Source organism: Miscanthus floridulus, chromosome 19 (genome assembly GCF_019320115.1).
Source record: "Miscanthus floridulus cultivar M001 chromosome 19, ASM1932011v1, whole genome shotgun sequence".
In the NCBI taxonomy this organism is placed as follows: Eukaryota; Viridiplantae; Streptophyta; class Magnoliopsida; order Poales; family Poaceae; genus Miscanthus; species Miscanthus floridulus.
Genome location: NC_089598.1, coordinates 44004358 through 44026368, shown reverse-complemented (window position 1 = coordinate 44026368; position 22011 = coordinate 44004358). Strand labels below are relative to the sequence as shown.

General features: G+C 42.5%; 1 protein-coding gene across 2 annotated transcripts; it reads right to left on the bottom strand.

Annotated features, from left to right (window-relative positions):
- Positions 1-16602: 16602 nt before the first annotated feature.
- LOC136528940 (uncharacterized) lies at positions 16603-21626 on the bottom strand. Of its 2 annotated transcripts, none has more exons than XM_066521949.1 (16): positions 21439-21626; positions 21260-21335; positions 20627-20758; positions 20136-20508; positions 19976-20071; positions 19805-19884; positions 19634-19709; positions 19390-19563; positions 19023-19127; positions 18842-18937; positions 18664-18756; positions 18365-18406; positions 18235-18276; positions 17600-17730; positions 17387-17513; positions 16603-17219 (listed from the first exon to the last, which is right to left on the bottom strand). In XM_066521949.1, exons 1-16 carry the CDS (start codon positions 21527-21529, stop codon positions 17067-17069), a joined length of 1887 nt encoding a protein of 628 aa, XP_066378046.1. In that variant the 5' UTR covers positions 21530-21626; the 3' UTR covers positions 16603-17066. The 2 variants fall into 2 exon arrangements, with proteins under 2 accessions (XP_066378046.1, XP_066378047.1); XM_066521950.1 differs by having other exon boundaries at positions 20142-20508.
- Between the last annotated feature and the right edge of the window lie 385 nt (positions 21627-22011).

The following is a 22011-nucleotide window of genomic DNA, read 5'->3' as shown; positions in this document are numbered from 1 at the left end:
ATGACATTATTGCTGAATATGGTGCCTTCAATGATACTGTAATGGGGGGAAGCTGAAGAAGAGGTAGTGGCAAAAGATGAGCCCGCTGATGATCTTGGTCAAGCCATTCGTGACGCACAAAGAGAATGCGAAAGTGAAAAGGAGAAGATCAAGTTCGAGCGCATGCTAGAGGATCACAAGAAATTACTATACCCAACTTGTGATGCGGGGCAGAAAAAGTTGGGTACCACACTGGAATTGCTGTAATAGAAAGCAAAGAATGGTGTATCTAACAAGGGATTTGGGGAGTTACTAAAAATCCAAAAGAAGATGCTTTCGAAGGATAACAAATTGCCTGTCACTACATATGAAGCAAAATAGGTAGTCTGCCCTTTGGGATTAGAAATCCAGAAGATACATGCATGTCCTAATGACTGCATCCTCTACTATGGCGAGGAGTACGAGAAGTTAGATGCATGCCCGGTATGTTATGCATCGCGGTATAAGATCAGGCGAGATGACCCTGGTGATGTTGAGGGCGAACGTCCCACGAAGAAAATCCCTGCCAAGATTATGTGGTATGCTCCTATAATACCACGCTTGAAATGTCTGTTCAGAAACAAAGACCATGCAAAGTTGTTGCGATGGCACAAAGAAGACCATAAGGTAGACAATATGTTGAGACACCCTACTGATGGATCCCAGTGGAGAGCAATTGATAGAGAATTCCCGGAGTTTGCAAATGACGCAAGAAACTTAAGGTTTGCTTTAAGTACGGATGGTATGAATCCTTTCGGAGAGCAGAGCAATAGTCATAGCACTTGGCCTATTACTCTATGTATCTACAACCTTCCTCCCTGGTTATGCATGAAGCGTAAGTTTATTATGATGATAGTGCTCATCCAAGGCCCAAGGTAACCTGGCAACGACATTGATGTGTACATGAGGCCACTAGTTGAAGAACTTCTACTTTTGTGGAACAGACCAGGTGTACGTGTGTGGGATGAGCACAAACAGAAGCACTTTGACCTGTGAGCATTGTTGTTCGTAACAATCAATGATTGGCCTGCTCTAAGTAATCTTTCAGGACAATCAAATAAGGGATATAATGCATGCACGCACTATTTCGATGACATTAAAGGTATATTCTTGAAAAAATGTCGAAAGGTCATGTACCTTGGCCATCGTTGATTTCTTCCTATGAATCACCCCTTAAGAAAGAAAGGCAAGTATTTTAAAGGTAAGGCAGACCACCAGACCAAGCCGAGCAACCGAACTGGTGAGGATGTACTCAATATGGTCAAGGATGTGAAAGTAGTATTTGGAAAGGCACATGGCAGCGAACCTGTTCCAAACGACGCCGACGGTCATGCACCCATGTGGAAGAAGAAGTCCATATTTTGAGAGCTACCCTATTGGCAAGTCCTAGAGGTCCGTAGCGCGATCGACGGGATGCACCTGATGAAGAATCTTTGTGTGAACCTGCTAGGCTTCATGGGTGTGTATGAGAAGCCTAAGGACACACTTGAAGCACGATAGGACCTGCGGTGTTTGAAAGAACGAGACAACCTACATCCAGAGAAGACAGATGATGGACGCCATTACTTAAGTCCTGTTAGCTACACTCTTAGCAAAGAAGAGAAGGAAAGCATGTTTGAATGCCTAGCAAGCATCAAGGTACCATATGAATTCTCCTCGAATATAAAGGGTATAATAAATGTGCCAGAAAAGAAATTCATAAACTTAAAGTCCCATGACTGCCACGTGCTCATGATGCAATTGCTTCTAGTTGTATTAAGAGGAATTCTACCTCCAAATGTACGTCTAGCCACCGTGAAGCTATGTGCATTCCTCAATATAATTTCTCAGAAGACAATTGATCCAATGGATCTAGCTAAACTATAGAATGATGTGGTTCAATGTCTTGTCAGCTTTGAGTTGGTGTTCCCTCCTTCCTTCTTTAATATCATGACACACCTCCTAGTTCACCTAGTCAAGGAGATTAGCATTCTCGGTCCTGTGTTCCTGCACAACATGTTCCCCTTTGAGAGGTTCATGGGAGTCCTAAAGAAATATGTTCACAACCGTGCTCGACCAGAAGGAAGCATCGCCAAGGGCTATGGAATAGAGGAGGTCATTGAGTTTTGTGTTGACTTTATTCCTGACCTTGACCCGATTGGTGTTCCTGAATCACGACATGAGGGAGACTAAGTGGAAAGGGGACACTAGGGAAGAAAACATATATCGGTACGCAGGACAATTATTTTAATAAAGCACACTGCATAGTTCTGTAAAACTCCGCCTTGGTGGATCCGTATATCGAGACACATAAAGAGTTGCTCCGATCCGAGTTTCTAGGGAAGTCTGAAGCTTGGATTACACGTCAGCACATAAAAACTTTCAGCGACTGGTTACGAAAAGAATGTCAAGGTGATGAGAGTATTGATGAGCAACTGTATTTGTTGGCTAGGTAGCCATCATGGCATATCCTCACATACAAAGGGTACGAGATAAATAGGAATACATTTTACACAGTAGCCCAAGATAAAAGGAGCACCAACCAAAACAGTGGTGTCCGCATAGATGCCACCGACCCTAATGGAAATAAGTAAACATATTATGGCCGCATAGAGGAGATATGGGAACTAAACTATGCACCTACTTTTAAGGTACCTTTGTTCAAGTGCCAATGGGTAAAGGCGACTGGAGGCGGGGAAGCAGTCGACAACCAGTATGGAATGACAACCATGGACCCCAATAATATTAGGTACAAAGACAAATCGTTCGTCCTTGCCAAGGATGTGAATCAGATGTTCTATGTCAAGGACATGTCTACAAAACTGAAGAGAGGGAAAAAGAACAACGACCCAATCAATGAGCCAAAGCGCCACATAGTTCTTTTAGAGAAAAGAAACATCGTCGAAATTGAAGACAAGTCAGACATATCAGAAGATTATGAAAAGGATGACCGAATTCCATCCTTCACAGTGAACAAAGACCCAAGTATCCTACAAAATGATGAGGACACTCCATGGTTATGGCGCGATCATAACCAAGGGATATACGTTAAGAAGAAGTTCACTACTATGCCCGCTTGATATATATAGTGTATTCATATTTCTGTCATGTATTCATATTTTCTATGATTTAAATGAATTTTTTGCTTGACGGTGGATTTCCTGTGGAGAATGTGTGATGAAAAAACAAATGATCAACGTCAATAAGATATGAAAACTAATTTTCTATCGAAAAGCAATATTTTTAATGATTTTAATTAAGTAGTACATTTTTGCATGGTGAAAATTATGATTATTATTTACACTATGTCAAATATTTATACGGTAAAATAAAAGAGTTTAGGTTACAGATTTTTCTTATGTACAATAATACAAAACCAGGTCTCGGAATTCTTTTTGTAATTTTTTTGCTAATATTTTATTTACTAGGCAATTAACAACTCTCTGCATATTTATATAAAAGAAATATATAAAAAAGGAAAAACTTCTAGAAACTGGTGGGAAGCCAAACTGCAACCCACCTTTACTCCCGGGTGGACCAACCACCCGAGACTAAAGGTCAGACCTTTAGTCCCGGTTCTAACCATCACCCGGGACTAAAGAACCTTTAGTCCCGGTTCTAACCATCACCCGGGACTACTAAAGATGTGCTACGTTTTTGCGGCCTGCCAAAATCCCCTTTACTCCCAAGCCGTGGCTACACCCGGGACTAAAGGTCAGACCTTTAGTCCCGGTTCTAACCATCACCCAGGACTAAAGAACCTTTAGTCCCGGTTCTAATCATCACCCGGGACTATAGGTCCCCCTTTATAAACTATGCCCTTCTCCCTTAGTTCTCTTCATCTCTGTCTCCGCTACCTTCTTCTCCAACCAGATCCAGTAGCCGCCAAGCCTTCTTCTTCATTGCCTCATCTTCTCCACTAGATCGATCTAATCCAGTAGCGTCGCCACCCCTAGGCGACCACCCTAGCCTGACATTGCTTGTTCTGTAGCGCCACCACCGCCATCGTCGCCCCTCCGACCAGACCGTGCCGACGCCGCCATCGTTGCCCCACCGACCAGACCGCGCCGACGGCCCGATCTCCAGCACTGCTGTGTGGCCGCCTCGCCTCGTCCCGAGACTCGGTGAGCCCATCCTATCTCCTCCTTGTCCTGCCCAAAGCAAAGCTCTTGTGACTCGAATGTGTAACTTTTACTCATTGGATGTGCCTGTTGTAGCATACTAAGAATATCATGTTTTGTCTGATGGTTAACGAACCACCTTTATGTGATATGCTCAATTTATTTAACGTGCAGTGCCTTAATCAGCGATGTTGTGCACGCATGAGGTTTATTTAGCATCTGTCAGGAGCAATTTCTCCAGCTTTAATTAGTCGGCTGCAATATCTCACTAACCTCCAAACCTGTTGCAACAGTTTCTTCGGATTTCTTGTTGTCGAAGTCGAAATATCCATCACCTCTGCAGTCGGAGTCCGATCGAGTTGCTGGAGCTACTCCGGCGGCTGCAGGAGCTGGACCTCGTGTTTGACACCTTGGATGTGAGCCACCGCCGCCACCATATATAATCCGTTTATGATGGATTAATTGCTCCAACCTTTTGTAATTGGATGGATGCGTGTGCTAAGCCCTCGTGCCGGCAATCTTGTAATACGATTTTACACTGAGCCATCGAGCTCAGTGGAGCACGGGCGCGGCCCGGTGTCTCATCGTTTCCTCCTTTTTGCGTGGTAGCTTATGATGACGCCGGCCCCCAGATCCGAGACATTCGACGACGTCCGTGACATTGTAGTAGCAGGGCACATAGTTCTTGTACTCAGGCGGGCATACCTCCGCCTCCTTGGCGTGGACTAGTTAGAAAATTATAGAAAATCCGTACTAGTTGAACTTGCAGACCGTGTTCATCTCAGCGAGTATGTTCTCTGCCGAGCGGTAATGGACATCAAGGAGGAGCTTTAATTCTACGAGGGAGAGCGGCAACGGTCGTGGAAGACCGTGTTCCCTTCCTCATAGAATCGAAGCTCTTCCGTGGCCAAGTATGGTGCCATCCGGTGGAGAAATGCCCGCCGAGATGATCACGTAAGCAAGGTCAACTAGTACGGAAGCTTACGTGATCTTAGAAGATGTGTGAGGTCATGAGAGAGTGTGTTTCTTCTCAATTTTGTCGAGCAGGTCACTTAGAATTAATTTTTCCATGAAACGCCCGCGAGCTCGCCGATGTCGAGCAGGTCACTTAGAATTAATTTTCCATGAAATAAAATACTTAGAAATCATGCCTTTTATTTTTTAGAATTAATTTTTCCATGAAATGAAAAACTTAGAAAATAGTTAGAAAATTGTAAAAAATCCGTACTAGTTGAACTTGTAGACTGTGTTCATCTCGGCTAGCATGTTCTCTGCCGAGCGGTAACAGACGTCAAGGAGGAGCTTTGATTCTAAGAGGGAGAGCGGCAATGGTCGTGGAAGACCGTGTTCCCTTCCTCATAGAATCGAAGCTCTTCCGTGGCCAAGTACGGTGCCGTCCGGTGGAGAAATGCTCACCGAGATGATCACATAAGCAAGGTCAACTAGTACAGATGGTTATTTATTTAAACATATTTTTGAGCTAGAATTTGATGGATATTTGATAACTTCAGACCTACAAATGTTATCTACAAATGTTACTATCCTCGAGGTGGCACGTCCTGCAGGAGTCCATTTTATAGATATAGTTTTTATTTTTTATAGATATATCTAGTGGTGTAAAAGCTAGATGGCTACCCTGAGAGACAACATGGATGAAGAAATGATGGATATTATCAACATCGGCACTCAATTTACCGATGGTGACCAGCAGGATGTAGATGACGGGAGTCAATACCTGGCTCTTGAAGATAACCAAGAAAATATTATGCAAGAAAATACTAGCGAGGTATATATATTTATATATATATTTGAATATTATATATATATTTGAATATCTATCATCTATTATGTGTACACATGATATTTATTTATTCTTTTTTTATATGTAGCCCTCTGGATCAATGACCACAATGGTGAAAAGCAAAAATATTCGAGGCCCAAAAAAGTCATTGGAGGGGCGCTACATAATATCAGAATTCAATATCGAGACAGGCGAACCACTTGGTCCACATGCAAGGAAATTCATGCAACACTGTGGGTGCCTTGTAAGGGACAGACTTCTGATCAGTGCCCGTGAATGGAAGCAAAAGATCAACGAGCCTCATGTTAGTTTTGTCTCTAATCTTGATAAGAATTTAATTTGGAATGATATCCTTCAACATTTTACGTTGCAAGCAGATGATTATGATGCTATCAACGATGATGAATTGAAGGAACTAGTTTGAAAGTGGGCTATGAAGAAGATGGTCACACAATTCCAAACTTGGAAGAAATCCCTATACATGAAATACGTCAAGAACCTAACGCCCAATTTCAATACTGGGGGCCCGCTTGTAAAGTTGAGGCCCTACTGGAATGATTTTGTACAGTACAAGACATCGGAAGAGGGTGAGGAACGGGTGAGAAGGAACCAAGAGAATGCCCGACAGAAGATATACCACCATGGCATAGGATTAGGTGGCTACGCGACTACCATTCCCAAGTGGGAAAAAATAGAAGCGGACATTCTTGCCAAGGGTATCACACCAGAATCACTCAATTGGTCAAAACGCGCGAAGAATTGGTTTTTCGCTCATGGGGGAAGACTGGACCTAGAGACTGGGAAGCTGGTTCATGACCCAAAACTCGAAAGAGCAACACAAAGATTTTCTTATGCTCTACAAGCTAAAGCTATTGGTGCGTTCAGGCCTAATAGAGAGAAGGATGAACTGACATATGCCATCAAGACTGCTGAACACAGTGGCCGAACGAGAGGTTTAGGACAGAACATTTCTTGGGAGCATGGTTTCCCTAACGACAGAGATACCTATAGAAGCCGGCAGAGAAGGAAGGATGAGGATGCAGCATGGATCAGTAGGTTGGAGGAATATGTTCATGAGTCACGGGAGGCGTTGCTTCAAGCACAGGAGCATGAAAAAGACATGCAAGCTAGAATACAGGACGAAATCATAAAGCAAGTGCAAATAGCAATGAGTGCCCAAAGGCAGGCATCAGATCCAGGAATCAACATTAATATTAGCCCCCCTGATCAGTTGAAAAGAAGCTACGCTTCCATGGAGTTACCAAATCAAGATGACGCAATGCTACGTTTCCCCGTAGATGACATCACTATACCGTTTACATCATGTGAGCTACATATTCCAAAAAAGAATGCCACAATCATGGTGGCTCTCGGTGTTTTTTCTCCTCCAGATCCTACCAAGACACCAAGAATCCATGGGGCAATAATACCACATGGATATGTTAGCGTCTCAGTGGATAGAGTTAACAAAGGTTTTAGTGATCTGGCTCTTGACATTCCAGGAGGTGATGGGGAGAAGACTCTAGGAGAAGTAGAGAAGACATTCATACCATGGCGCAAGCGCTACATCATTATTTCTGGGGTCTCTAGTCCACCGCCGCTTCCTCAACTGCTAGACAATAGGTGCGGACAAAAGTGACGAAACAATTTTTTCACTAATTTTCTATTGACATGCATGATTAATAATAACAATATTTCTTATACCTAATTATTCTTTTTTGTACTCACACAGCAGGGCCTTCGCCAACCTAAGTCCAATTATTCAATCTCCAGATCATCATAGTGCTCCGAGCAATGATTATGCAACGCCGCTACTGCCGCCACCTCCAAGGAGGTCTCCAACGCCTCCAAGGAGGTCTCCACCGCCGCCACCTCCAAGGAGGTCTCCAACGCCTCCAAGGAGGTCTCCAACGGCTGCCCCGCCTCCCTTGATGATCAAGAAGCAGCTAGCTCCTAAGAGGTCCGCCCCGCAAACGAAGTCATTGGCCCACCAGCCGGCAAAGAAGAAAGCCTCCTCTAATCCAGTTATTCCCCAAAAACTATCTTACGAGAAAAGTAAAAATAAATTAAAGGATGCAGTACAAAAAGATGTGAAAAGTTTCTTCGAAAAAGTAAGAAAGCAACGAGAAGCGAGAGAGAACTCGGAGAAATCGTACTTCTACCTAGCTCCAGATCTTCTAAGAAAGAAGGTGGACCAGAAAAAGTCAGAATCTCAAAAGACCCTGCCAAAATCGGACTACGACCGCTCTCTCACCAAGTCATTTGAGGCGGCGTAGAAAAAGACTAGAGTAGGGAAATGTGTTGCATAACTCGAACAACAATCGCAACAATCAGTCCTCCCTCTTGTCATTCGTAATGAATATGGTTCAAACTTAGACTTACCGGACGTCGATTTTGAGGGTCTGGTTCGGTTTTACGAGGATACTGGTTTGGACCTTGCCCAAGTGCTCGCTGAAGGACCATCTGCTCCGAAAGTGGATCCTTGGAAGAAATTTGAACATAGAAAGAGTCTATACAACCCTGAGGCCTTAGGTTAACTAAGTACGCAAATATACCTACTAAACAAGTGGTTCATGGCGATGTGTGAATAGGGAGAGAACTTTGTTTCTGTCAGAGTTAGAAACCAACATTACTTCCGTGGCGATGACGTTATATATGTCGAGTTTTTAGAATTACACCAACTATGCCACCTGGACTCTCTCGACAAAAGTCTCATTAGCTGCTATTGTCTGTAAGTGTGATTATTTTCTACTATTAAAGTGTATATATATAAAGCTACATGTATATATATAAATTATATATCCTCACACTATATTTTTATATATGCAGATATGAGATGACAGAACTTAGAAAGAGAAAGGATAATGATGTTGGTTTCGTTGATCCAAATGTCGTATTCAAACACCCTGATCCTCCGCCTCAATGGAAAGCTGAACTCGAGAAAAATCTCATGAGGTTCTTAGTGAACCAAAAAAACAAGGACATACTCTTCCCCTACAACTTCAAGTGAGTGTTAAATAATTAATGTCGATCATATGAACATTTGTTCAATTATTTGCTTACTAGCTAAACTATCTCCCATATATATATATGTTGACTCTAGTTAATGTCGATCATATTTGTGTATAAAAACATATGCAATAATCGCTGGATATTGATGATCATCGATATGGCCAATAGTCTGTTGAGCATCTTAGACTCGTTAAGAAAAGAGCAAACAGAGTACCAAGACATGATAGATATTATCGAAGGGTAATTTGATCTCTCTAGCAACTATATATACCCCGATCTCTTAACTGCAATAATTATTAAAGACCAAATTAATTTTTTATTTTATTGGACGCAGTGTTTGGAAAAGTTTTATTGAGGAACACCACATAAAACATTACAAAGCGCCACTGGATGTAATCGCACATAAAGTAAATACTAGCTATAGTTATATATATATATATATATATATATATATATATATATATATATATATATATATATATATAATTCAATTAACACCATGCATGCTTTCAATTCACCGGATCTTTTTTTCTCGTAAAAGTGGGTTCTGAGGCAAGAACAGGGAAACAACTACTGCGGATACTATGTTTGCGAGTTCATCATGGCGTACTCAAAAAGAACTCCTAAAGAGAACCTCAAAGTACGTTATATAAATATATTCATATATTCATAATTTCTTTTATTGCTCATATATATAAGTAATCACGTGACCAACACACACATATATATATATATATTAATACTTTTCCTTTAACTTTTATTGAAGACTCTATGGTTGAAGAAAAAAGTCATACGACGTGACCAACTGAAAGCAATTCAAGAGACCATAGCAGGATTTCTTAATGATCAGGTCCTAAACCCCGCCGGCGAGTTTTACAATGACGTGAACGAAACATGGAAGCCAAACCAGATAGAGTGAATTTGTTATCCCAAGAATATGATAGAATATACAATGCAAGCTTTATTTGTAATATATATACATATTATATGTACATAAAATAATGTACAATATATATATATATATATATATATATGCATATAATATATACGTTAGTTTCATATTTTAGTTTGTACAAAATGTTCGAACATTATAAACGTGTAGAATACGTATATTATTAGCAGCGTAGAATGTGTATTCGAAAACCTATTCGAAAACCAAAACGAATCATTAATTAAAAATAGAAACAAAAAAAAGAAAAAAAAAAGAAAACCTGTACCAACCGGGACTAAAGGGCCGGCCCACGTGGCCAGGCCGGGAGGCCTCTTTAGCCCTCAGGCGCGAAACCGGGACTAAAGTAGGGGCCCTTTAGTCCCGAATTCGTGCTCCCGGTTCTAAAACCGGGACTGAAGGGGGTTGAGAACCGGGAGTACAGCTAGTTTCTCTATTAGTGATTGATTCTTGCCCATTTAGATGTCCGCGGGTAAAGATATGATCCCATCCCCACTTCCTAATGGATTAAATATCCGTCGGGTATCGGGGATCGGAACCCGTTGCCATCTTTAGTGAGTGCGGCAGACGCAGCCCTTCCACGCCTGTGTGCAGCGCACGTGATGGGCAGGGAAGGGAGCTGGGCTGCTGCTGGCGTTGGGCCGAAAAAGGAGCTGGGCTCCGGTAATTGCGATTTGGGCAATTGTACGTACATACACGTATACAATTGAGCATAGGAGCATGCACGTACGCTAGCTCGTGCAGCCTGCTAGCTGGCCGTGCGGCCAAGAGAGATGCCACGAGATAGGCTGGAGGCAGGTATAGGAGGGAGCTTTGGCCCAAGAAATTAAGAAGAGGTTTTCTATTTTCTACACAAGGATTTTAGGAGAGGGTTACCTCCGAGCATAAGAAGAAGAACCAACTCACACGTGCATCTACGTACTATATGAGGTGCACAATATTATTGTAAATTCAGTTGATTAAGATGTGAGGGATTTGGGTTAGTTGGGGAAAACGTTGACTCCACGTTACATACAACACGCATCCACCGAAAAAAATTTGAAAGTCGGGATTTTTATTACACAGAAACACGGGATGTTACAGTACTGGCAGGGGCGGTCCAACCCACAAGACGAAGGCTTGCGGCGCACGGTGCTGCCTAGCGCACGCCGCAAGGCATCTCGGCGACATCCTGAAGATCACATAGAATCAGTTAGGATACGCCGAATGTAAGATTCCACGTAAAGATTATCTATTACCTAATTAGACTTAGATCAGATCGGCATGTAACCCTACCCCGGGCTATATAAGGCAGGTAGGGGACCCTCTCAAAACATACGCAATCATATACGATAGCCAATACAAACCGACGGGACACAGGATTAGGGTATTACGTCAAGCTGACGGCATGAACCTGTATAAATCTTGTGTCTTCTCACCATCTCGCTCACCTCCCCGACAAATCTACCATTGCGGGTAACCCCCTCGTTGCACTAACGAGCATCTTTTATCGACAATCGCCCACTCCGCATAGTTCGAGGGAGTGAGCATTGGCCAGACCAGGGAACTCTCCTTGACACCGCATGACGCCGCGCTGGAACTCGTTTGCGTGTCGCCCATCTTCTCCTCCTTCTTCGGCTTCCTTGGACTCGCCTTGAATTTCTTCAACGCCAGCGACCTCGATGGGCTTATGGACCCACTATAGAACATACATCAGGCTCCTGATACCACATGTTGGAACCGAGCTCAAGTAATCAAGCTCGGCGACGACGCGACACCGGCAGGTGGTGACCGCGGCGACTAAAGCCCTAGAGCTCACTCACACGAGGAAGAAGAAAGAACACTGGGAACACATGGTTGTTACTGCTCCAACTGGCGCAGCGTTTTCTTAGCATCTACAACCACCCTTCAAAGTCTTTATGAACAAAAAGTATGAGGGGGTTGAAGATCTCGTGTGTGACAATGTTGGAAAGACCGATTGATTAAGGAGATTTCTCATGTGAGCATGGATTTGATGAGGTGTTCATGAAATAACTTCCATGCTCGTCGATGTCATCTTCCTTTTCAAGTTCCAGGGGTGTTTCTTCATGAATGTCTATAGGTGGAAACATTGTCTCCATCATTCCATGTCTATGACATTCATTGGACATTTTATTGTCCAAGATTTTCCATGGATTGGTGGCTCTTGGGTTGATCTCATCTAAGGCCTCCTCCAAACTTGGATGAGTCTTGTTTATTAAAGAGATTGATTTAAGCTCACTATTTGGATCTAAGCCAAGTTTGGATGCTAAGAAACATGACCCAAAAGAGAATCCTTTTTGTAGATATGTTTCTAGGAGAGAGGATGCTTATATTTAGGTTGTGGCTCTTAGGCAACCTAAAATGGATCTCCCATATAGATATTCTGTTGGAGGCCGATTTTGGATCTCTTGCTACCCATTTTGGGTTTGGGTGCCCATATGGGTCACTTGTTGGAGACAGTCTAAGGCATTGTCGGTGAGACTATTGGAAAATTTCAAACATAATCTTAAACTTGTACGATTATCAATGAGGCGGGGAGGGTTTGTTAGATAAGTTATATAATCAGGCTATAGTTAGTATGCGTGAAGTAAAATAATAGACATTTCTAATACTATATGATATCCGAGTTTCACATATCCTGTACATGTCACGCGAGAAGCTATTTATCGTCTCTATAAAACATGGAATCGCCAGGCAAGAGAAGGTCACGAATAATTTAACTAAAACTTACACACCTATGAGGTTTTACACATGGAACGACTTGAGCAAAATCCTTGGTGGGGTGGGCGACAATGAGGCCCAAAGAGTTAGGGGCTCAGGTCTGGTAAACGTGGATCATGCGGTGTAGTAGGCGGTTCTACGATCGACTAATCTTTACACCTAAAAAGACTCTAATGTCATTATCTACCCGGTGATATCAATCGATCCTTGCTCAAGCGTTCACATCTGATACAAATCATCTTTTACTTGGAGCTCACACGTTCATGTCCTACCTGGTTTCGATACGAAAACCGGATCCACGTATCCGCGTTCGATACAAAGCCCTCAGAGCTCACTCATTCATATCCGATTATTGAGGTGTGCAACACACGAGCATATATCTAATATATGCTACGTACTATATAGACTTGCACATCTTTAATTTAATTCAGGAAAGTACTATGTCTATTTGGGTGTGAGGGGAAAAGAAAACACCGGAGTGGACAGAGTGCCGTAAAGCATATTTTGTTTTGACACCCAATATATTTTCACATCTAGGGTTCTTGATTTGACCGCCTTTTCCTAATGTATTTCGCCACTCGGGATGCAACACTCTGACCACATATGTGCATACCATGCATGTTACACAGCCGAAGTTGCAGATGCCCTATCTCGATAAAAATACTATACAACACACATGTGTTTTAGCAAAAAAAAACATATGGATTCTCTCTCTCTGTCCCTCTCTCTCTTTTATCAGCGGCGTCGGCGATGGCGACCGGCGAGCTCGCCCCGACGTCCGCGCCCGCGCCGACCATGGCAGTGGCGGCGGCGGCGACGATGACGGTGGATCCGGCTCCAGGTAGGCCTCTCCTCCTCCTCCTCTGCGATCTGTGATTTGTCCTTCCACAGAAAAAAAAAATTAATTCTTGTGATCTATGGATCTGTGATCTTGTGATTTGTGATTGTCTGGAGGTAGAAGAAGGCTGAAGGTATAAGGAGGCTGGAGGTAGAAGGAGGATGGAGGCTGTTGGATCTTAATTCTATGGTGAAAAAAAATCATATGTTAAAACCGCATAAAACACATTGTTATGTAGTAAAAAAAAAAAGGCAATGCCAAGATTACGCTTGCGCACCCTGTCAGGCCGCCTCCTTTTTATACGTGGCGCCGTCCGTCGTCCGTGGCGGCAGTACGCACCCACGAGAGCAGAGCGAACCCAGTTTCTATTCTATCTCGCTCAATCGTCTTCATGGAGCAATCGGCAGCTGCACCTCCCCGGCAAGCCGCTGCGGCAGAGGCGGCAGCGGCAAAGAAGAAGCCGACGACGCTCCTCGACGCGTACGAGGTGGAGTGCATCCGGCGGGAGCTGCAGCGGCTCGTCCTGAAGCACAATCAGAGCGCCGCCGGGGGCGACACCGGCACCGCGCCGGGCGCGCACGCGCACGGCCACCGCCACAACAACGTCGGCGGCCAACTCCACCACCATCGCGTGAGCAGCGCGAAGAAGGCGACGAGCGCCAACACAGTCAGCCCGTCGCCGTCGCCGTCGCTGACGCCGCCGCCGCCGCCTCCGGGGCCCAAGAAGGACCGCCGCCACGGGGTGCGGCTGCTGGGGCGGCACGCCGTCGCGATCTGCGGCGGCACCGTCCCCTTGGCCGCCGCCGCTCCCGTAAGTGGCAGAGGGCGGCGCGCCATGTTGATATGCAGCGGCACCACCACCGCGCCCGTGGGCTGCGTTGCCGTGGGTGTCGATGGCAGGAGGCGGCCGCGCGGGGGCTACCGGGAGGTGGAAAAGGTGTAGCACTTCTCGTCGTGCGCGCGTGGTTGGGGGAGCCGACTGACAGGCGGTTTAGGATTCGGCTTGTAAAACTAGGAGCTTTTTTTTTTGGGTCTCTGATTGTGTTCTGATTTCTCCAATCGCATAAGAATTGCGTGCCTAGCCGTGAACCTCCGAATTGCTTTGCTGCAAGATAAATAGGTTATTATACGTCGATGAAATTAAGAAACTGCTGTGCTAGCATCTACAGAAGGGAGTACTGGAGTTGTCTGCTTCGTCTGGAACTCTGTTTGCTCTGGTTTCTGGTGGTGCGCGGCGCAGCGATCGGTAACAAGAGCCATGTTGGGGTTGATAGCGTCAGTGCCGCGCCGCGTGCCTAGTGTTCGCGCGCTTGGGCGCTATCTGTTTCTGGCCAATGCGAGTCGTGACTAAACGGCACCACAACCAACCATGTAGATCGCTACCGATCAGAATGTGAAGCCGCACCTCGGTGGCTCGGCCATCACCGGCGTTTTCGTGAATTGCATGCGAGATGGCGCTCGGGTGGCGTGGCGAGCTAGAAACTAGAATGCGCTGCGGGCGTTTGGGTAACCACAAACCACCGAGACACGAGTGGCGGAAACCTTCGAATCGAAACGAGAGGAGTAAAGTGCACGGGCGGCCCTTAAAATTGGGAGAGGGTGTTATTTACCTAAAATATACATCCAGATCCTAAACTTGACACATGGTACGTCACAGGTCCAAATAGGTCCAGACTAGACCTGTTTGCTAACATGGCGGTTTATGCTAGCACCAGCGATGCAAGACCAACCCTTAAACTTGGCTGAGTGTGTCATCTAGTAGGTCCCTAAACTTTTAAAATGCACATCCACATATATAATTTAAAATCTATGAAAAAATAACATTATAATAAACATTTTAGTACTAAATATATAAAAAAATAAATAAAACTATACATAATATTTTTCAATAAAATACATAAAATAATTTCACCAATATATTGAATAATTAAAGTACACAAAATTAATATGAATTATTCATATTAAAACTAACCTTTATATACATAATAATAATATTATTATATAATGCTATTAGCCATAGAGATAAGTTTTAAATAGTTTAAATGATGCATATTTTTTGTTAAATTAAAGTTGATTTTTTTACATTACTAATTAGTCATACATATAAGTTTTAGATGACTTTACAAGGTACTTTTTTATTTGAGGATAACCGAGAAATAATGTATCTCTATTACTAATTAGTAATGTAAATAATATCAACTTTAATATATAAAAATATACATCATTTCAACTATTTAAAACTTATCTCTATGGCTAATAGCACTATATAATAATAATATTATTAATGATATATAAAGGTTAGTTTTAACATTTCTAATCATATTAATTTTAGGTACTTCAATTATTCATATATTGGTGAAAATATTTATATATATATTTTAAACTATTTATTGATAAATATTATTTAGAGTTTTACTGATTTTTGATATATTTAGTTATTGAAATGTTTATTATATATGTAACTTTTTATATATTTTTAAATTATGTATATGGATGTGCATTTTAAAAATTTAGGGACCTACATAACACACTATGTCAAGTTAAGGAGTTGGTCTGTCATCGCTTGTGCCAGACGTCAGCCAACGTGTGTAATCTTGACCTGTTAGGACCTATGACGTACCATGTGCCAAGTTTAATGACCTAAATGTGTGTTTTGGGAGTTTGTGGACTTAGATGACACCCATGCCTAGTTTAAGGGCCGCTGGTGCCGTTCCGATATATTCGCGGCGCTGATCAATGCGCGCTCGCGGTGAATAACAATAACACAAAAGTCTTCAAATGCGCTTTCATTAGTCAGTTCTGGCGTTGCAACTGCGGAAAATTGTTGAAATTACAAAAATAGCGTGCACGTAGCGTCCAAAATCCAAATCAACACGAAAATTGATGTTGAGAATGAGACACATAATAAGGAAGTTGATGAGCTCACTGCCTCACCCGCACATTAGGCAAGGTCTATGGCGATGAGGCACTCTTGCTTAAGTGCCTAGGGAGCCAAAGATTTTCCATTAATAAGGAAGGTCTTGTTATGTCCCTAAGAAAGACAAGAATGCCTGTCTCACAAGACTCAATTTGTGAAGAGCAATGGCAACTATTGCTACAAGTGCAAGCATACGGGATACATGGAAAAGAGTGCAAGAACAAGAACAACGTTTCCTGTATTCGTTTAGATTCTTGCTATATTCTTTCAAAGGGTGTTAATGGGGCGCATGCTAAATTTGTACCGGGCATGGGCAGCGTACTCTGGACATGGGCAGCACACCCGACAACATGTCTAGTGTTAATGACCTTTCCTAACACCCGAGGTGTTACACTTATCAACTCAAGTAAAGAATTAGTCCACTAGTTATCACTCAATTACCAAAACCAAACTAGGGACTTTCCAAGTACTTGGTTACAACGGAATGCCATATGTTAAGCAAAACTTTCTGGGATAACAAACGTTGAGATGGCTTTCAGAGCTCAATTTACGTGTCCCCAAGAAAGCTTGCCACAAAAATAAATCTTGCCGCTTCAATCCTTCCTTTTGGTGGGCTTCTGGTGTGGCAAACAAGAGAGCCTTGGGTAATTTTCTGCAGCGGATGAATCAGAGCCTCTTTTCATGTTAGGTGATATGCCCCAAAAGTAATCCTATATGCGGATGATGGAGGCGTTGGTCTTGTCGATGCCCTCATTGTAGTAAAGCTCCACAAATGTTCCCCCACCAATACCCTTTGCCAACCTCCCAGGGTTCACACAGATAAACCGTTTCTGGTCGTCGCTACCTTCTCCAAGGGAAAACACCTGGACATAATAGCTGTTCAGTATCATTCCATTCAGAAGGAAACAGACATGTGAATATACAGTTGACTTTTGAACAATGAGCTCGCGGATGGGCAGAATTCGAATATATGAATATCAATTAGAAGTTTACAATAAATGTGCTGCCTGTACTAAAAACTTGTTATTACCTTCACAAATGGTGCAAGATCAGAAGGAAGAAGGAGAACATCTGGTGCTGATGAGATCTCCAGTGCTTCCTTAGCAAGTGAGAAGTCCAATGGCACACCAGCAGCAGGAGGATATAGAGGATAGTAACTGTAGGAAGAGTGCTACATCAGAACTCATAAACTGCACACAATCCGTCCCAACTGATACAACATGAAAAAGCCAAATGGAATCACCTTTGTTGCTTTAATATGTGTGAGGCAAGTCTACCAATCCTGTCTCCAGGCTTTCCGACAGGTGGCTTGCGAGAAATTTCCTCACCACTGAGCTGTTTCAGAATGTCCACTGTACAACAGCCAAAATGTATCTGGAAAGAAGGAAAGCAAACATTTTCGGGTAAGACTACACTTATCAACACATTTCTAACAACATATAAGATGAATTTTGTTCAAAATATGCATGAGAAGTATTAAGAAAACCATTTCCATTCTTAATATAATGGCACGCAGCTCTCCTTTGTGTTCGAGAAAAAAACATTTCCCAATAAGTTACAAATTTGGAGAATATCTCATGAGCAAACACAGGAACAGTGTGGCAGTAGGCCTGGTAATCCCTAAGCATTGAATGGATTCTTCTAGACAATGCAACATGAGAGAAAATGCAGAGATGAGGAGCATATTAAGATCACAATATGGAGAAAAAGATTCTTTTGAGTTCAATGACCATGTCTCAATTTTATTTTGCAGGACAATAACAAAAATAACTTAACCAAAATAAAGGCGTACCTATTTGATAACAGACAAGGAAAACCATATATATTTTGCATGCTCCAACCATTACATTATTCATTACAACTATTAACATAGCATACCTCGTTAGAACTGAAGAGACATGGATTTGCCAGACAAGTAATCTGCATAATGTATGTAAACCTTTTAAAAACAAAGGAATATTATTACCAAATACCTCACAAGAGCAATCTTACAGAGTAACACATATACCTGATGTGTGATATCTTCTGGAAAATTCAAATCAAATGCAGGCTGCAAGTAGCGACAGTACAGATATATCATTAGAGATGCTTGTGCTGAGAACATTAAAAAAAGGCTTAAATAACAATAACACAATTGATCTGCACATACTACCAGACTATAAAGCCTAGTACGTTGGAAGTAAACTTGTTGCACTATCTCAGCAAAATTTACATCTAACTTTGCAGACATTAATTGATAGTAATGATACAGCAACATGTTTAGAATTATTAAATCAGATCTAAATCTCAATAAGGAAAATTACAAACCTGAGGGAAAACAAAGTCATGGTGAGCATCACGCACTGATGGAATGAGAATTACACGGACAGTGTTCCCCAGATACTGGGTAAAGTCTTGAATCTGAACAAAAAAATATAACACATGAATAACTATTGCATTTGGCAATGTGCCAGAATTACACCTTCAGAAATCAGCATTTACCTACCTTTCTCAGAATTTCAAAATGGAAAATGTCATGAAAGCTCTGGTCAACAGTTCCTTTTTTTATGTCAGGATGATCAGAGTCAATGAAGGGTCCCATCTGCCAAAGAACAATTGATATGTACAGTAGCAGAACATTTCAAACATCAATATGCTGTCCCATGTACAGAATTGAGAGGACTCACCAATATGAGCAGCTGAGGCTGCTTACGACAAGCATATGACAGAAGTTCTTGCAGTGGTTCAAACAACAGATTATCGGTTGTTGTATAGGGACCTGCTGCGATGACCTGTAAAAGACATGAGGTAATTTTTTTTCTCAAGACATGAGGTAAAATGGAAATTATTTAAATCATTAATGATTGGCCTACTCTCCTTTGATTGAGCATGTCCATGCAATAAATGAAGAAAGTATAAACATGCGATTCATAATTAAAATAGAAGAACAATGAACTGATATCAGTTTAAGCTTGGACGAAATATACTAATTCTTTGTTAAACAGATATGTTTGATGCAGCATTATTTCAAACAAAAAACAGACAGGAACTAACCGATGACAATGCTCTTGACAGAGTGCCAGCGTCAGAATTTTGGTTGCTTTCATTATCAATAGCTTGTTTCTTAGCACTAGGAAGTTGAGCATCCACAGAGACCGGTATGGAATCAATTAATTTCGATGCAACGAAACAGTGTCCACTGGGATTGTGGCCTTCGATACCCACCACCTGTTATTTAAATTTGTGTTAATTTAACTCAGTAGATAATGTATATGGCATTAGAACTGGCTGTGCTTACCTGCCCAGGAAACAAAGAGAAGTGATCAAGATCCTTCAAGTCAAGGCGCACACGCTGTCCCCTGGAGTGTTGAACACTAGAAAAAGATGTTTCTGTAGTTAGCCAAAAGAAATAACAAAATGGTGACTAAACAAAGATCATCACATGAATGAGTCCAAGAAGCACACTCACCTGCCCTGTAGCAAGATAGACTTTTCATTCAAATGACCTTCACCATCACAAGCTACTGTACCGACTGCAAACATTTTCTCCTGCAGTGGGCAAATAATTGGATATCCTATCAAGAAAAGGGGTGATGATGAGTTAAGTAGTTAAAAGAACAAAACTAGGCGGTGCAATTACCTCTGAAGCAAGGGTAGCATCTGCCGGTTCTCCACAAAACCCAGATGCAGAAAACAAGCTTGCCGATTTTCGTATCCGATCTTCCAAATAATTAAACTGGAAAAGGGATGCAGTCAAAGAGCAGATGCTTATGACAATTAATAAAACAAATTAGCAATACCCTTACTCTGTCTTCCATTCTGTCATACATGAATCTGCAACCTGGTTCAGGCTGTGAACGCTGAACTTGTAAGGAACATCTTTGACTGGGCTGAATTCTTCTAATTACTTCATCTTCTGTGATTTCAGCATTTTTACTTGGCACACTAACTGCATTGTCAGCATTAAGAACATACTGTTGGGTAAATTTATTTACTCGTGTTGCAAAAGGGGTAATACGATCAGCATTTGTTTTGGCCACTCTGCTGGATGATGGTCTGTCACTTGTCAGAGGAGTTAACTCAGAGTTAGATGACTCTTCAGGTGGCTTTTCCTGTTTAGAGCTTGGCATGTCATGAAATGCCACTTCATCTGCATGTGAATTGCTCAAGAGCCTGCAACAGTTACTTCTACATTATACTTATATATTTTTTTTTCTTGACATTGAAATAAGAAACAAAGGTACTTCTGTGACAAGCATGCACGTAAATGAATCTGATATGTGGAACTAACATGTCGACATCGTTACTGGAGTAAATGTGAAGGTTGGCTTCTTCTTTTATTATCCTGTCTTTAACTTCATTCTGAAGATGTGACAGAAAACCATCAAGATACGAGCTTTCAAGCTTTAAGCCATCCAATTGCCTGCATAAATTAGTTCTTTCAGTTTCCTTAGCTGCAATGCTGCATCATGTAAAAGAACAAAAAAGAAATATATGGACCCTGGAATCATAATCATCGGGGAGGCATCTCTTAATACAGACAGGAGAATATTGAACATGAGCTGCAAGATTTTAGTCATACCTAAATGTTGATGGGATTTAATGACTCATCAAGACATCAAACAAAGTTTGATCACAGTTAATAGAAAGTGGTTGTTTATGCTCCAGCCAAAAAAAAAAACATTGAGCCAAGAGCATCTTATCCATAATAATCAGCACAGCCATACAGATGGCATGCTTAATTCAACAGCAAAAGATGCTACCATTGGTGTTGAGATGTTTATCATCAAATTTCATAGAAAGCAGACGCCCTTCCTGCAGAGCACTCAAACGACCTAGTAACCTACAGTCACGAAGACTAGCCTAATCTAAGATGATGTTACAATATTGTTATTGGCAACATTCTTATCAGGGATGAGCTGACCTGTTGAGGTAATAGACCTCCCAGTTGGAGACGAGGTCCGCGGGGCTCATCTTGTAGTTGATGCAGTAGGTCAGCACTGCAAGAAGAACCACACACCACACCCATATATATAAACATAAATCAACACCAACTCAGAACCAGGTAAGGGCAAGGGGGAAGGTGGGGACGCTTGTGCTTACGCGTGGAGAGGATCTGGGCGGCGTCATCGGGGCTGGCTCCCCCGATGGAGAAGCCGCTCTTCTGGAACTCCGCTCGGATCTCCTCCTCCATCGCTTCGCCGCTGCTTGCTCGCTGCACAGCCGAGGGCAATCGCTGAGCGGGGGGCGGCGAGCCGGCGACCAGGTGGCCTGGGGGAGCGGAGAGGGAAAGGGGGCGAGGGATCTGGGGAGCAGAGCGAGGCGGGGTGGCGCCGTGGCGGGAAATGGAGGGACGAAATGGCGGGAAACATTAGCGGGGGCGGAGTGGCTAGGGTCAGCTGGTCAGGTCGAGCTGCCGCCTGCACCTTGTTGGGCTGGTTGGGCCGTATCCAACCTGTAGAATTGGTATTGTGGAAGTTTACCAGTTGCTCTGTTATTTCGTATATAAGCAATTGAGATGTTTGTTCTGACCAATTCGGAATAGGTCACATAATAATCAGTTAGGCATTTCTTGTTTGAGCCAGAAAAAACTTTGTGCTTTTCTGCCCTTTGTGTAAGCAATGAACAATAATTAACAGTTTGTAGAATTTGTTCAACAAAAACATCAGTACTCGG

Coding starts and splice junctions, on each gene's coding strand:
- LOC136528940 (XM_066521949.1), bottom strand. CDS start 21,529: ATGGAGGAGGAGATCCGAGCGGAGTTCCAGAAGAGCGGCTTCTCCATC. Junction 19,564..19,633: donor TCTCTTTGTTTCCTGGGCAG/GTAAGCACAGCC, acceptor TTTAAATAACAG/GTGGTGGGTATCGAAGGCCA. Junction 18,938..19,022: donor AGCCTCAGCTGCTCATATTG/GTGAGTCCTCTC, acceptor GTTCTTTGGCAG/ATGGGACCCTTCATTGACTC.